At 56.5% G+C, this 12,812-nt stretch overlaps 1 protein-coding gene across 10 annotated transcripts in view; it reads left to right on the top strand.

Moving 5' to 3' along the window:
• PHLDB1 (pleckstrin homology like domain family B member 1) overlaps positions 1-12,812 on the top strand; it is a 53,561-nt gene that overhangs the window by 6,071 nt on the left and 34,678 nt on the right. For 9 of the 10 annotated variants that reach the window (XM_004712780.2, XM_045283551.1, XM_004712779.2 and 6 more), the window contains exons 2-5: positions 2,983-3,131; positions 4,497-4,568; positions 5,624-5,747; positions 6,617-6,787. In XM_004712780.2, coding sequence (XP_004712837.2) covers positions 3,087-3,131; positions 4,497-4,568; positions 5,624-5,747; positions 6,617-6,787 — 412 coding nt within the window. In that variant the 5' untranslated portion in view covers positions 2,983-3,086. Of the gene's footprint in view, positions 1-749; positions 822-1,876; positions 2,001-2,982; positions 3,132-4,496; positions 4,569-5,623; positions 5,748-6,616; positions 6,788-12,812 lie in introns of all 10 variants that reach the window. The other variant, XM_045283547.1, reaches the window with a different exon arrangement.

Here is a 12,812-nt window from a genome sequence, read left to right as displayed (position 1 = left end):
TGCTACTTCATCACTGTCATTGTGCTACTGTTATGAATCGGGCGACCCCTGTGAAGGGGTCAAGACCCACAGGTTGAGAACCGCTGGTCTAGGGAAACGGAATGAGAAGATAATGGAGGTTTTCCACGAACAGTTTGCGTCGCTGCAGATAGGGTGGCCTGTCGAGGTTCTTTGACCCCGTGGGGGTTTCGTCTACTTGCTCCTTAGCTGTTTGGGTGGGGCTGGGGCTGAGGGAGTTCAGGTGAAAGGAGAGGTGGGAGCTGAGATGTGGGGCGTGGGAGTAGCTGGGCTCTGCTGGTTTGTCTCCTTTAAGAAAACATCCTATGGAGACCCCTGGGAAAAGAGACAAAGGGAGCCAGCCCTGGGAGAGAGCTGTGTCTCAGATCTACACCTACCTGAGGGCCCTCTGCCTGCCAGCGACCCAGCACTGGGCCTCCGCTCTGCTTCTCCCACCAAAGCTGCCAAGTCCTGACTTCAGACTCTTAGACGGGGCACCGGTCCAGGCTGGGCCACATAGAGTGTTTTTTGTGCTTAGGGTGGCAAGGGCCAGGATGGGTGGGGTATGGCAACCTTGCTCTGGCTGAAGACCCACCCGGCACCCACCTGCCTTTCCTGTGGGGAAGCCCCTGAGCTACCTCCACTTTCCCTTCAGCATGGGGGGAGGGGGGCTGCCTTTGCCCTGGGAAGCCCACTCCTGCCCCTTTCAGCCCTCCCCTCCCTGCCTCACTTGCTTTCTGCGGTGTTCCTAGGTGCGCCGGAGCCCCAGAACGATGGACAGGAAGCAGGTAGGCCCTGGACGCCAGATGCAGGCCATGGCACAGGTAAACGGGGTTGGTACTTGCCTTGGGGCAGGCGGGGTGTGGCGGGCAGCAAAGGGCTGCAGCGGTGGGGGACGGAGGGGGCAAGGCTAGGAGAAGAGGGTCCACTCTGCTCAGTCCTTCTGCCCAGAGGTCCCAGCCCTGGGATGAGCGCAGTGGTTCTGTCCCTCTCTGCCCTTCCCCAGGCCCCAAGCCTATTAAGGGCTCAGGCTTTATCTGATTCAGGTTAATTGGCTCACCCAGAAAATACCCTCTGAAAGCCAGGAAGCGGCTTATAGGGTGAGCTGGAGCAGCTTCACCCTCCCAGGTCCATCCTCCCGCCCTCTGCTGGGACTCAGTGTGGCAGGGGCCATCTGTGACCAATGGGTTCCCAGGACAGATAGGTCTACCAGGAGCTCACTGCCCCTCTCCCATGGATCCCTGGTGGTGTAGTGGTTAGTACCCAGCTGCAAACTGAAAAACCAGCAGTTTGAACCCACCAGCCGTTCTGTGGGAGAAAGACGTGGCAGTCTGCTTCTGTAAAGATTGTCTTCCTGTTCAATGAATTTTTCATTGTGCATTAGGTGGGGGATGAGGGGGGGGTAACTTTCAAAACATCAACTTTGTGCTCAACAGTTCAAAGCTCTCATCAACCCCGCACCCCTGATTTCCCGTCCCATGTGCGTCGATACAGACTTACAGCTTGACCCCAATGGGGCTGTGCTACTCTGTCCTGAGTGGGAATGACTCATGGGCAGTGGGTTTGGGGTGGCACCCCATTCTCCTTCCTCAGCATCTCAGCACCCAACTCCCTATGTTCCCCTGATTTCTGACCTGAAAAACAAAAGGGACAGTTAAACCAAGATTTGAGCTAAATCTAGGGAGACCAGTTAGTGGCCCAGATTCAGATCTAATTGGGAGCTCAGGGAGGGGCGGGGCATCTGCCAGTTGGTGCTAACTCTTTCTGCCTCTTGGAGCCCTCTGCACCCTGGAGCGAGGTGTGGCTGGTGGTGTGGGGCTCAGGCTCTGCTGACTGGAGCTCTCTCACAATGCTCATCCCCCACCCCCACTACCTGCAGAAGGGACCCCTGGACCTGATTGAGACAGGCCAAGGGCTGAAAGTGCAGACGGACAAGCCCCACCTGGTGAGCCTGGGCAGTGGGCGGCTCAGCACGGCCATCACTCTCCTGCCGCTGGAGGAAGGTGAGTGCTGATAGGGGCTGCCTGGCCATGCCCTCCTTGTCAGCAGGCCTAACCTGGAGTCCAGGCTCCTGCCCGCACATGACATGCCAGTGGGGGGGAGGGGGGCAGCTTCTGTCTGCCAGCAACACTCCGTTTTCCTGGACGGGAGGTTACTCCACCTACTCTTGGTGCCTCCCTCCTGGCCTCTGCCCCCCAGGCTGGGTAATCTGGCTTCCTGGCTGGGACTAGAGATCAGTTCAGAATCAAGGAGGTTGGAGCACATCGCTTTTAGCAACCACTCTGGCCCAGGAGAAAGGGGGCCCTGTTCTAGGGCAGTGCCCTGCCCCTGGTGCAGTGGTTCTCAGCCTTCCTCATGCGGGGACCCTTTCATACAGTTCCTCCTGTTGTGGTGACCCCCCCCCAACCATAATATTACTTTCGTTGCTACTTCATAGCTGTAATTTTGCTACTGTTATGAATTGGGCGACCCCTGTGAAAAGGTAGTTCGAATCCCCAAAGGGTCAAGGCCCACAGGTTGAGAACCGCAGCTCTGCAGGGTCACGATGAGTCCGTGTGGACTCTGTGGCAGTGCATGTGCTTGTTTGCTCTGAGTACATCTTTGGAGCCTGGGGCCCTGTGGGCTGGCCACTGGGTTGGACGACTAACCACATGGTGAGTGGCTCCAGGCCACTAGCTGCTCTGAAAGAGAAAGAGGACTCGGCGGCTTGATTTAGGGTCGCTCTGAGTCGGAAACATCTGTCAGGCAGGGACTGTGGGTGTTCCATTCACTCGGTCATTGCCAGGGCCACAGACATTACTGGGGAGTCTCTCCAAGGCTCCTACTGGGTAGACGCCTTCTCACGCCCCTTTTCCGAGTGGTTCCTTCCTAATGACCATAAACTCACTGCCATCAAGTTCATGCCCATTAGGGACCGACCGCCCTGTGGGGTTCTGAGACCGTAACTGTTACAGGAGTAAAAAGCCCCATCTTCCTCCCACGCAGCTGCTGGCGATTTCAAGCTGGTGCCTGTGGGATCAGACGGCAGCTCCGCTCCTGACAAGAATAGAATAACCCATTAACAAAGAAAGAAACAACCGGAAGATCAAATGGACCCCTATTGTGGATTTCAATTTTACATCCAACGACAGGGGGTCAGCAGCAAACCACCCCAAAATGTATTAGCTACATAGTATCCTTTCTATTGTTACTGTTACTCCTTCAAGACTGGAGCCCAGGTGGAGTAGTGCTTGTGCATTAGGCTGTAACCTCTAAGGTCCGAAGCTTGAAACCACCGGCTGCTCCTCTGGAGAAAGCGGGGACTCACTACTCCCGTGGAGAGTGACAGTCTCAGAAACTGGCAGGGGCAGCTCTGCCTGTGCCATGAGGCAGCGTGGGCTCACTCGATGGGATGGCAGTGGTTGGCTCTGTTTCTGTTGTTTTTTAAACGTAGTCCTTCAGGAGGCGCCCTGGCCTTACAGTGCTGGGTGCCTCATACCCTCCACAGGGGGAAGATGAGGCTGCCCGGTGGCTGCCATGGAGGTCAGGTGGCCGACCTTGGAAACCCCAGGCGGCAGGTGCCGCTTTATTCTGTACGGTCTCGCTATGAGTTTAATTCTTTAAGTACTCCCTAACTCCAACTATGGACACCTGTGGGGGAACTTCAGAAGGGTCTAGGGCAGTGGTTCTCAACCTTCGTAATGCCGCGACCCTTTAATCCAGTTCCTCATGTGGTGGTGACCCCCCCCCCAACCATAAAATTCTTTTCCTTGCTACTTCATCACTGTCATTGTGCTACTGTTATGAATCGGGCGACCCCTGTGAAGGGGTCAAGACCCACAGGTTGAGAACCGCTGGTCTAGGGAAACGGAATGAGAAGATAATGGAGGTTTTCCACGAACAGTTTGCGTCGCTGCAGATAGGGTGGCCTGTCGAGGTTCTTTGACCCCGTGGGGGTTTCGTCTACTTGCTCCTTAGCTGTTTGGGTGGGGCTGGGGCTGAGGGAGTTCAGGTGAAAGGAGAGGTGGGAGCTGAGATGTGGGGCGTGGGAGTAGCTGGGCTCTGCTGGTTTGTCTCCTTTAAGAAAACATCCTATGGAGACCCCTGGGAAAAGAGACAAAGGGAGCCAGCCCTGGGAGAGAGCTGTGTCTCAGATCTACACCTACCTGAGGGCCCTCTGCCTGCCAGCGACCCAGCACTGGGCCTCCGCTCTGCTTCTCCCACCAAAGCTGCCAAGTCCTGACTTCAGACTCTTAGACGGGGCACCGGTCCAGGCTGGGCCACATAGAGTGTTTTTTGTGCTTAGGGTGGCAAGGGCCAGGATGGGTGGGGTATGGCAACCTTGCTCTGGCTGAAGACCCACCCGGCACCCACCTGCCTTTCCTGTGGGGAAGCCCCTGAGCTACCTCCACTTTCCCTTCAGCATGGGGGGAGGGGGGCTGCCTTTGCCCTGGGAAGCCCACTCCTGCCCCTTTCAGCCCTCCCCTCCCTGCCTCACTTGCTTTCTGCGGTGTTCCTAGGTGCGCCGGAGCCCCAGAACGATGGACAGGAAGCAGGTAGGCCCTGGACGCCAGATGCAGGCCATGGCACAGGTAAACGGGGTTGGTACTTGCCTTGGGGCAGGCGGGGTGTGGCGGGCAGCAAAGGGCTGCAGCGGTGGGGGACGGAGGGGGCAAGGCTAGGAGAAGAGGGTCCACTCTGCTCAGTCCTTCTGCCCAGAGGTCCCAGCCCTGGGATGAGCGCAGTGGTTCTGTCCCTCTCTGCCCTTCCCCAGGCCCCAAGCCTATTAAGGGCTCAGGCTTTATCTGATTCAGGTTAATTGGCTCACCCAGAAAATACCCTCTGAAAGCCAGGAAGCGGCTTATAGGGTGAGCTGGAGCAGCTTCACCCTCCCAGGTCCATCCTCCCGCCCTCTGCTGGGACTCAGTGTGGCAGGGGCCATCTGTGACCAATGGGTTCCCAGGACAGATAGGTCTACCAGGAGCTCACTGCCCCTCTCCCATGGATCCCTGGTGGTGTAGTGGTTAGTACCCAGCTGCAAACTGAAAAACCAGCAGTTTGAACCCACCAGCCGTTCTGTGGGAGAAAGACGTGGCAGTCTGCTTCTGTAAAGATTGTCTTCCTGTTCAATGAATTTTTCATTGTGCATTAGGTGGGGGATGAGGGGGGGGTAACTTTCAAAACATCAACTTTGTGCTCAACAGTTCAAAGCTCTCATCAACCCCGCACCCCTGATTTCCCGTCCCATGTGCGTCGATACAGACTTACAGCTTGACCCCAATGGGGCTGTGCTACTCTGTCCTGAGTGGGAATGACTCATGGGCAGTGGGTTTGGGGTGGCACCCCATTCTCCTTCCTCAGCATCTCAGCACCCAACTCCCTATGTTCCCCTGATTTCTGACCTGAAAAACAAAAGGGACAGTTAAACCAAGATTTGAGCTAAATCTAGGGAGACCAGTTAGTGGCCCAGATTCAGATCTAATTGGGAGCTCAGGGAGGGGCGGGGCATCTGCCAGTTGGTGCTAACTCTTTCTGCCTCTTGGAGCCCTCTGCACCCTGGAGCGAGGTGTGGCTGGTGGTGTGGGGCTCAGGCTCTGCTGACTGGAGCTCTCTCACAATGCTCATCCCCCACCCCCACTACCTGCAGAAGGGACCCCTGGACCTGATTGAGACAGGCCAAGGGCTGAAAGTGCAGACGGACAAGCCCCACCTGGTGAGCCTGGGCAGTGGGCGGCTCAGCACGGCCATCACTCTCCTGCCGCTGGAGGAAGGTGAGTGCTGATAGGGGCTGCCTGGCCATGCCCTCCTTGTCAGCAGGCCTAACCTGGAGTCCAGGCTCCTGCCCGCACATGACATGCCAGTGGGGGGGAGGGGGGCAGCTTCTGTCTGCCAGCAACACTCCGTTTTCCTGGACGGGAGGTTACTCCACCTACTCTTGGTGCCTCCCTCCTGGCCTCTGCCCCCCAGGCTGGGTAATCTGGCTTCCTGGCTGGGACTAGAGATCAGTTCAGAATCAAGGAGGTTGGAGCACATCGCTTTTAGCAACCACTCTGGCCCAGGAGAAAGGGGGCCCTGTTCTAGGGCAGTGCCCTGCCCCTGGTGCAGTGGTTCTCAGCCTTCCTCATGCGGGGACCCTTTCATACAGTTCCTCCTGTTGTGGTGACCCCCCCCCAACCATAATATTACTTTCGTTGCTACTTCATAGCTGTAATTTTGCTACTGTTATGAATTGGGCGACCCCTGTGAAAAGGTAGTTCGAATCCCCAAAGGGTCAAGGCCCACAGGTTGAGAACCGCTGCCCTGGAGGCTCCCAAGCTCAGACCTTGGCACAGTCCCTCCATCACCACCCCGCTTCAGCTTCTGCCGTCCTCCCCTCCCTCTCTCAGCTCCTGGCTTCTCTGGTTGTCAGAGTGATACTACATTCCCCACATTCTCCAAATACTAGTCCCTGGGGCTCTGCTGGGGGAAGAGAGAGAGAGAGAGAGAGTGTGTGTGTGTGTGTCTGCCTGGACCAGTCACAGAGGCCCATCAGGGGAATAGGAGGTGGAAATACACATCGTCCACGACCCTCCCTCCTTACCCTGCCCCCGCCTTCTCAGCCTGGCAAAGCCCGATGACTCAGTTTGCCTCCTTTCTCCAGGGAGGACTGTGATTGGCTCCGCGGCCAGGGACATCTCACTGCAGGGCCTGGGCCTGGCTGCAGAGCACTGCTACATCGAGAACCTACGGGGCACCCTCACCCTCTACCCATGCGGCAATGCCTGCACCATTGATGGGCTCCCTGTCCGGCAGCCCACCCGGCTCACTCAGGGTAAGCTTTGATGTGCCCTAACACAGGGGGCTTCTGTTTAGAAGCTTGTGTGTAGTGGATGCAGGGGGAGGCTGGTGTGGTGGTTGCCGTAGCAACTGGCTCGGCAGCCTCATTGCGGAGTAGGGTACCAGGTACATCCGAATGTGCCTCAACAGCTTGTCAAACCCCTCCAAAGACCAGATGTGTCTTCAGCCTGCTTTTCCCGTGTTAGCCCCAGCCTGGCCTCTCTCACGCTGCAGGAAGAGAAGGCATGTGCCCCTGGTGGGCGAAGGCCTGGGCAGTGAGGGATGGGGGAGAGCCATTAACCTGGGTACCCTCAGGCAGTCATTTTGAAAAGCTGAGGAGGTGGGAGAGAGACCAGGCCAGGGCACCCTCTGAGGGCATGTCCAATCCTGTCACACGCTGGGGACAGGAGCTCCGGGGTCCTGAATATCCACCCAGTTTCCAAAGCCACTGACCACTCTGTTGTGTTTAGTAGCTTAGAATGGGGTCTCTTGTTACTATGGTTAGCAGAGAGGTAGGGGGGTGGCTCAGGGGTCTTTGACAGGTGGGTAAATTCACCCTAGAAACGATTGGCTATCAGTTCATACGAGGAATGACGAAAGCAGGTGTGGGTGGGGGGTTAGAGGTGGTGCTAATGTGACGGTGGGAACTTTGGTCTAAGCCTTGACAGGTGATTTGGCATTGGTTGTCGACACTCCTTCACATGGAAGCCAGCCCCCCTTCACTGCCCCCTCCCTCTCTGTTCACATCCCGTGGGGCCTTTCAGGGCAACCTTCGTCACAGCTGATCCCAGATATTCCTTCTCCCTGCACTCTGTGGGACACAGGTGGTGTCCCAGCACCAGCAGCAGGAGGACCCTGGCCTTTCCCAGGGCTTCCCGGTGGTCTGTCTCTGACCCCACATGAGAGGAGGAAGGAGCATAAATGGGGGGTGAGCCTGCAGTGTCACCTGGTCCTCTTAAGTCTCACAGATGGCATCTTCTCCAGAATTTTTTTCTGGGGGAGGAAGGTGGGCAGTGAAATAGCCAGGAGAGGTGGCGACAGTGTTCAGAGAAGGCTGGGGATAAGAATGGAGGGGTGGAGTGTTCACCCTCCAACCCCACGAGGGGAAGAGGAAGTCACCATCAACATCATCCCGAAGCAGATTTCCATGAGGCGGAGATCGGACGTGGGCCCTCTCCAAGCTTCTCCCACCTGCCAGCCTCTCACGCCCCTCTCAGCGTCTCTCCAGGGCTCAGCCGTTCCTTGCAGTGGCCCTACAGAACTCGCAGACAATACTCACATTAGGGGCTTATTAGGGAAGTAACAGTTAGAATTCAGGATCAGAAATAGCTCCAAATATAGTTCTTTGGTCAGGACAGCTTCTTGGCTGTGCCCAGCAGCAGGCTTCTCCCCTGGCCATCAGCTGTCCAGTTCCTTGACCACTTGGGCCCTTTGGGTCAGCTGGCATCTGCCCTGTGACAGAGCTCTTGAGCTCCCCTGATACGTGTCAGGAGGCATCCCACTCCACCAGGAAGCCCCACGCTCAGGGCTCTCGAGCGCTTGCGTTCTGTGAGTAGGCACGCCTAGTCTCCTGGTGCTGCCGCTGCCGTTTCTTTTCTTCTAGTTTTATCAATTGGGATTTAGTACATATATCAGATACTTTCATCCTCCAATCACGTTAAGTAATATTGTACCTTTGCTACCACAATGGCCATGCTGCTACTGCCATTTCTGTCACCTCTTTTTCTTTTTAAATCCTTTTATTGGGGGCTCGTACAACTCTTATCACAATCCACACATCCATCCATGTGTCAAGCACATTTGTACCTTTGTTGCCCTCACCATTCTCAAAGGGCTCTGCGTGAGCCCTAAATATCAGCTCCTCATTTCCCCCCTCCTTCCCTGCCCCCCTCCCTAACGAACCCTTGATAATTTATAAATTATTATTATTTTGTCATGTCTTACACTGTCCAATGTCCCCCTTCACCCACTTTTCTGTTGCCCATCCCCCAGGGAAGGGGTTATATGTAGATCCTTGTGATTGGTTCCCCCTTTCTACCTCCCCTTTCCCTCCCCCCTCCTGGTATTGCCACTCTCACCACTGGTCCTGAAAGGTCCATCTGTCCTGGATTCCCTGTGTTTCCAGTTCCTATCTGCACCAATGTACATCCTCTGGTCTAGCCGAATTTGTAAGGTAGAATTGGGATCATGATAGTTGGGGGCGAGGAAGCATTTAGGAACTAGAGGAAAGTTGTCTGTTTCATCGTTGCTACACTGCACCCTGACTGGCTGGTCTCCTCCCCATGGCCTCTTTTCATTCTTTTGTTCTCTTTCTCCCTGGTCTAGGAGCTTCTCAGCACAAAGGCCCTGGCTCCAAAGGGCATACTCTGCTACCATTGCTTCTTAGTGGTATTGTGGTCCCTCTGGCATGGCTCATTTTAAGCCCAACAGGATGGCAAAACTAACCAATCTCCTTGTTAGGTTACCATTACACCTTATTTATATGGTCCCACCCCTACAAGGGTACCATGCCCCTTATTTGCATTAGCAAATTAGCCAATCGCCTGGGTGGGTCACAAGCACATCATTTGCATAACCTCGCCCACTCCCTTGGTAGGTGTTACAAGACCAAGCGTGTAAGAAGCAATCCAGCAGACTGTCGCTGGAGAAAGAGCCCATCCTAACACCCCCTGGCCCCCAATCACGTGTCATTCATGAGGGAGAGACTGATGCTCTGTGTGCCTCTCTGCCCAGTCTTCCCAAGGCATCATGGGACTCCCTGGGTGGGGGCTTCTGCAGCCAAGATGGAGTTCTCGCATTTCTTGTGGCCCCAGTGACCCTTCCCAGTCAGAAGCCCACCCTGCCAAGTATGCATGTGCCCACTCTTCTGTGGCCCCCTCCCCTTTTTCTCTTCACCACCCCCGTAGCCTTCTTGTCTGGGCTTGCCTGTCGCCGAAGCTGGCAGCCTGGGGAGGGGTAGGCAGAGGCACAAAGGAACGGGTGTTCTTCCCCCCGCCTCCCCTCCCTTGGGCTCCAGAAGATGAGGGTTTCCTTGTCTCATCTCTGGAGCAAGGCACCAAGCCCAGCCCTGCCCGGCCCCACTCCGGACATTCTTGGGAGTGCGTTTCCCTGGAAACTGGGTGGCTCGGGGTGCATGTGCTATCTCTGGGAGTCTGCGCAACCAGAAGTGTGTTTATGTATCTCCAGATGTGTTTGTGACTCTGGGCTTGTGCATCTCTATTTGGGTCTTTCCTGTGTTTATGAATCAGCGTGTTCATGTGGGAGGGCAGGGGTGAGCTCAGGACTGTGGTCCCCAGTGTCTGTGTGTACCACTGTGTGTACCTGAGAACTCGCTGGCCAGATGCCTACCTGTGGGCATCTATATGAGCGGCATATTTCCTGTCGGGTTCTTCTGGTGGAGGGGACCTTCCCCTTAAAAATAGAGCTACCCTGGGAATAGCCAGGAGCCCGCTCTGGGCCAGGCTCCGGAAGCATCATGCTGGGCACTGTGCCCAGCCACAGACAACGTGGACAGGCTCCCTTCCGGGACAGCAGAGATGGCAGTGACAGGCTCTCCTAGCAGGAATATGCTGAGGTGGGGCAGAGCGGGAAGCAGGCAGCAATCAGAGGCAACCTTTCCTTCGCCTGGGGATCTGGCCCTGGGAGCATGCAACTTCTGATTCTGTCCCTCTTCCTACCAAGTACCTCCTCGGCGTGTCCCTTGTCCCACACAATCCTCTTCTCTACAGAGCAAGGGGTGGGACTGGGAACAGGACCAAAGACATGAGGAGGAATCCCAATCCGAGGCCGAGGCGAGGCTGCCCCACCCGGGACCACAGTGCCAGACCACATGAAAGGTCCGGGAGGGACTGAGAAGGGGAGGACCCAGCAAGCCACATAGAGCAGGGCCCAGGCTGTCTAGACAGTTGGTCCCCATCCACTCCTCCCCTTCCCTGCTGCCTGCTCTCCACGTCAACTTTGCTCCTAAACCCTCCAGTGGTGGGTGGGGACTGTGTGCGGCCAGCAAGGGGGATCCTGGAGGATGGGCATGTGGTGGCCAGGATTTCTGGATTATCCGTGTCTCCCTCCCTTGGAAATCCAGAATCTCCAGTCTCCCCTCTCCCACCTGGTCATCTGTACTCCCCGCCTGCCAATCTGCAGTGGAGCCTTCAGCCTGTCTGGAAGGATCCCGCCCCAAGGGTGAAGATCATCCTTAGTGAACCTCAGAGGATGGAGGAGCCCCTCTCTTCCCACTTCCTCGTTCCTGTCTCCTGTTTAGTTGCTCACTGGCAGGCGCACTGTGCTCCATCCTCCGCATCTGTCTGGGTTTATCCAGCTGGCTGCTAGAGTTTCCACAGGCATGAGTCACTCTTCCTGGGATTTTTTTTTTAAGGCTGTCCTTTAGTTGGTATTTGACTCTAAATGGTTCTCCACTTTTCACTCAGAAAGGGAGCCGCCGGGCATGTGTGCACAAGGTGAGGGGCTGGTACCGCAGGGTGGGCAGGTGCCGTCCAGTCGGCCCTGACCCATAGCCACCCCGTGCATGACAGAAGGAACCACTGCCCGTCCTGCACCCTCCTCACCGCTGTTCCTGTGCCTGAGCCCTGTGTCCGTCCATCTCCTGGTGGGTCTTCCCTCTGGTCCGCTGCCTCTCCGCTTTACAGGCACGAGGGCCTTCTCCAGGGACTGGTCTCCCCGAAGTACGTGAGACGGAAGGCTCGCCACCCGTGCCTCTAAGGAGCACGCTGGTTGTACTTCCTCCAGGCAGATTTGTTTGCTTGTTTGGCAGTCCGTGGTGTTTTCGGTATTCTTTGCCAGGAGCGTAATTCAACTGCCTGGGTTCTTCTTCGGTGTCCACGTGTGACAGTAGGGTAGGAGGCTGTTCAGCAAGGATGGAAACATTGCCTGTTGATTCCTCTACGGAGGCGTGCTTCTTGTTCCATCGCCTCTCCAGTGGCTGGAGAAGCTCTATGAGTGTGTAACTGTGCATGTGTGTGTGTGTGTGTGGGGGGGGAACACAGCAGCTGTGCTTTGTGGGATGTTGGTGTGGCACCGAGTGTCTGTCTGTGTGAAGGAGCCATCCGCATGCGTCTGTCTGAGTGTGTCTTCTGGGAGAAGGTGCGTGAGCTACTGAGCTCAATAAATGTGTCTGAGAGACTGCAGCCTGCCACAGAGACATGGAGAACCCCCTTGGGTGGTAGCTGGGTGGTAGGTATCTTCTTAATTGAGAACTTCCACCTGGCCCTGGGACCCCAGAGACGGCACTTTTCCCATAGAGGGAGCCCTGGGTTGGGCATGGGAAGGCTGCTGTTTGAGATTGGTACCACTGGAGGTTATGGCTGGGAGGAGGCATGGGCAGTTTCTGGAGGCCTAGGGAAGTGGCCTGGCTTGGACGATGGACGCAGTGCCTTGGTTTACCAGCATTGTGGGGTGATCCGTGGGGAGTAGTGACTTTGAGGATGGAGCCAGCAGCTGGACTCCAGGCTTCTCAGACCACACAGGGCTTGAACTCCAGGGGATGGACTTGACCTTGCCAGCAGTGGCTAGGGCCACAGCTGGACCCAATGACCTAGCCAGCACCTCCTCTCCACACAATGATATACGGAGACATAGAATGTCCAAGCCAGACCCGGAGGTCACTATGTCCAGCAGCCTCATTCTGTAGAGAAAGACTTCCAAGAGAGGCATGAGACTGCCCATGTGTTATGGCCCCCATGCCTACAGCCTTCTTACCAGAGGGCACTCAGCGTGAGACCCCAGCCTCTCTTCACTGCTGCCTCCTGTGCTTGGCGCTCTGGCATCTCACTTGCCCTTGCCCTGGTGGCGCAGCGGGTGAGGGTGGAGGTTGGACCACACTGTCCACAAAGATTTGCAGCTCTACGGGGCAGTTCTGCTCCAGCCTTAGGACGGCGACAGTCGGTCGGATTCAACCCACGGCTGTCTTCCTGTGGCCAGGGGCTCGCTCGGTTCTGCCTCGTCGCCTCCCAGGCTGGCTCCCCGGCGCCACCGCCCGGCCGGCCGCGCCCTCGCCCGCGCGCCCC

Source organism: Echinops telfairi, unplaced genomic scaffold (genome assembly GCF_000313985.2).
Source record: "Echinops telfairi isolate 266 unplaced genomic scaffold, ASM31398v2 ScPeMD7_7463;HRSCAF=8501, whole genome shotgun sequence".
In the NCBI taxonomy this organism is placed as follows: Eukaryota; Metazoa; Chordata; class Mammalia; order Afrosoricida; family Tenrecidae; genus Echinops; species Echinops telfairi.
This window is presented reverse-complemented; position numbering and strand designations above follow the sequence as displayed.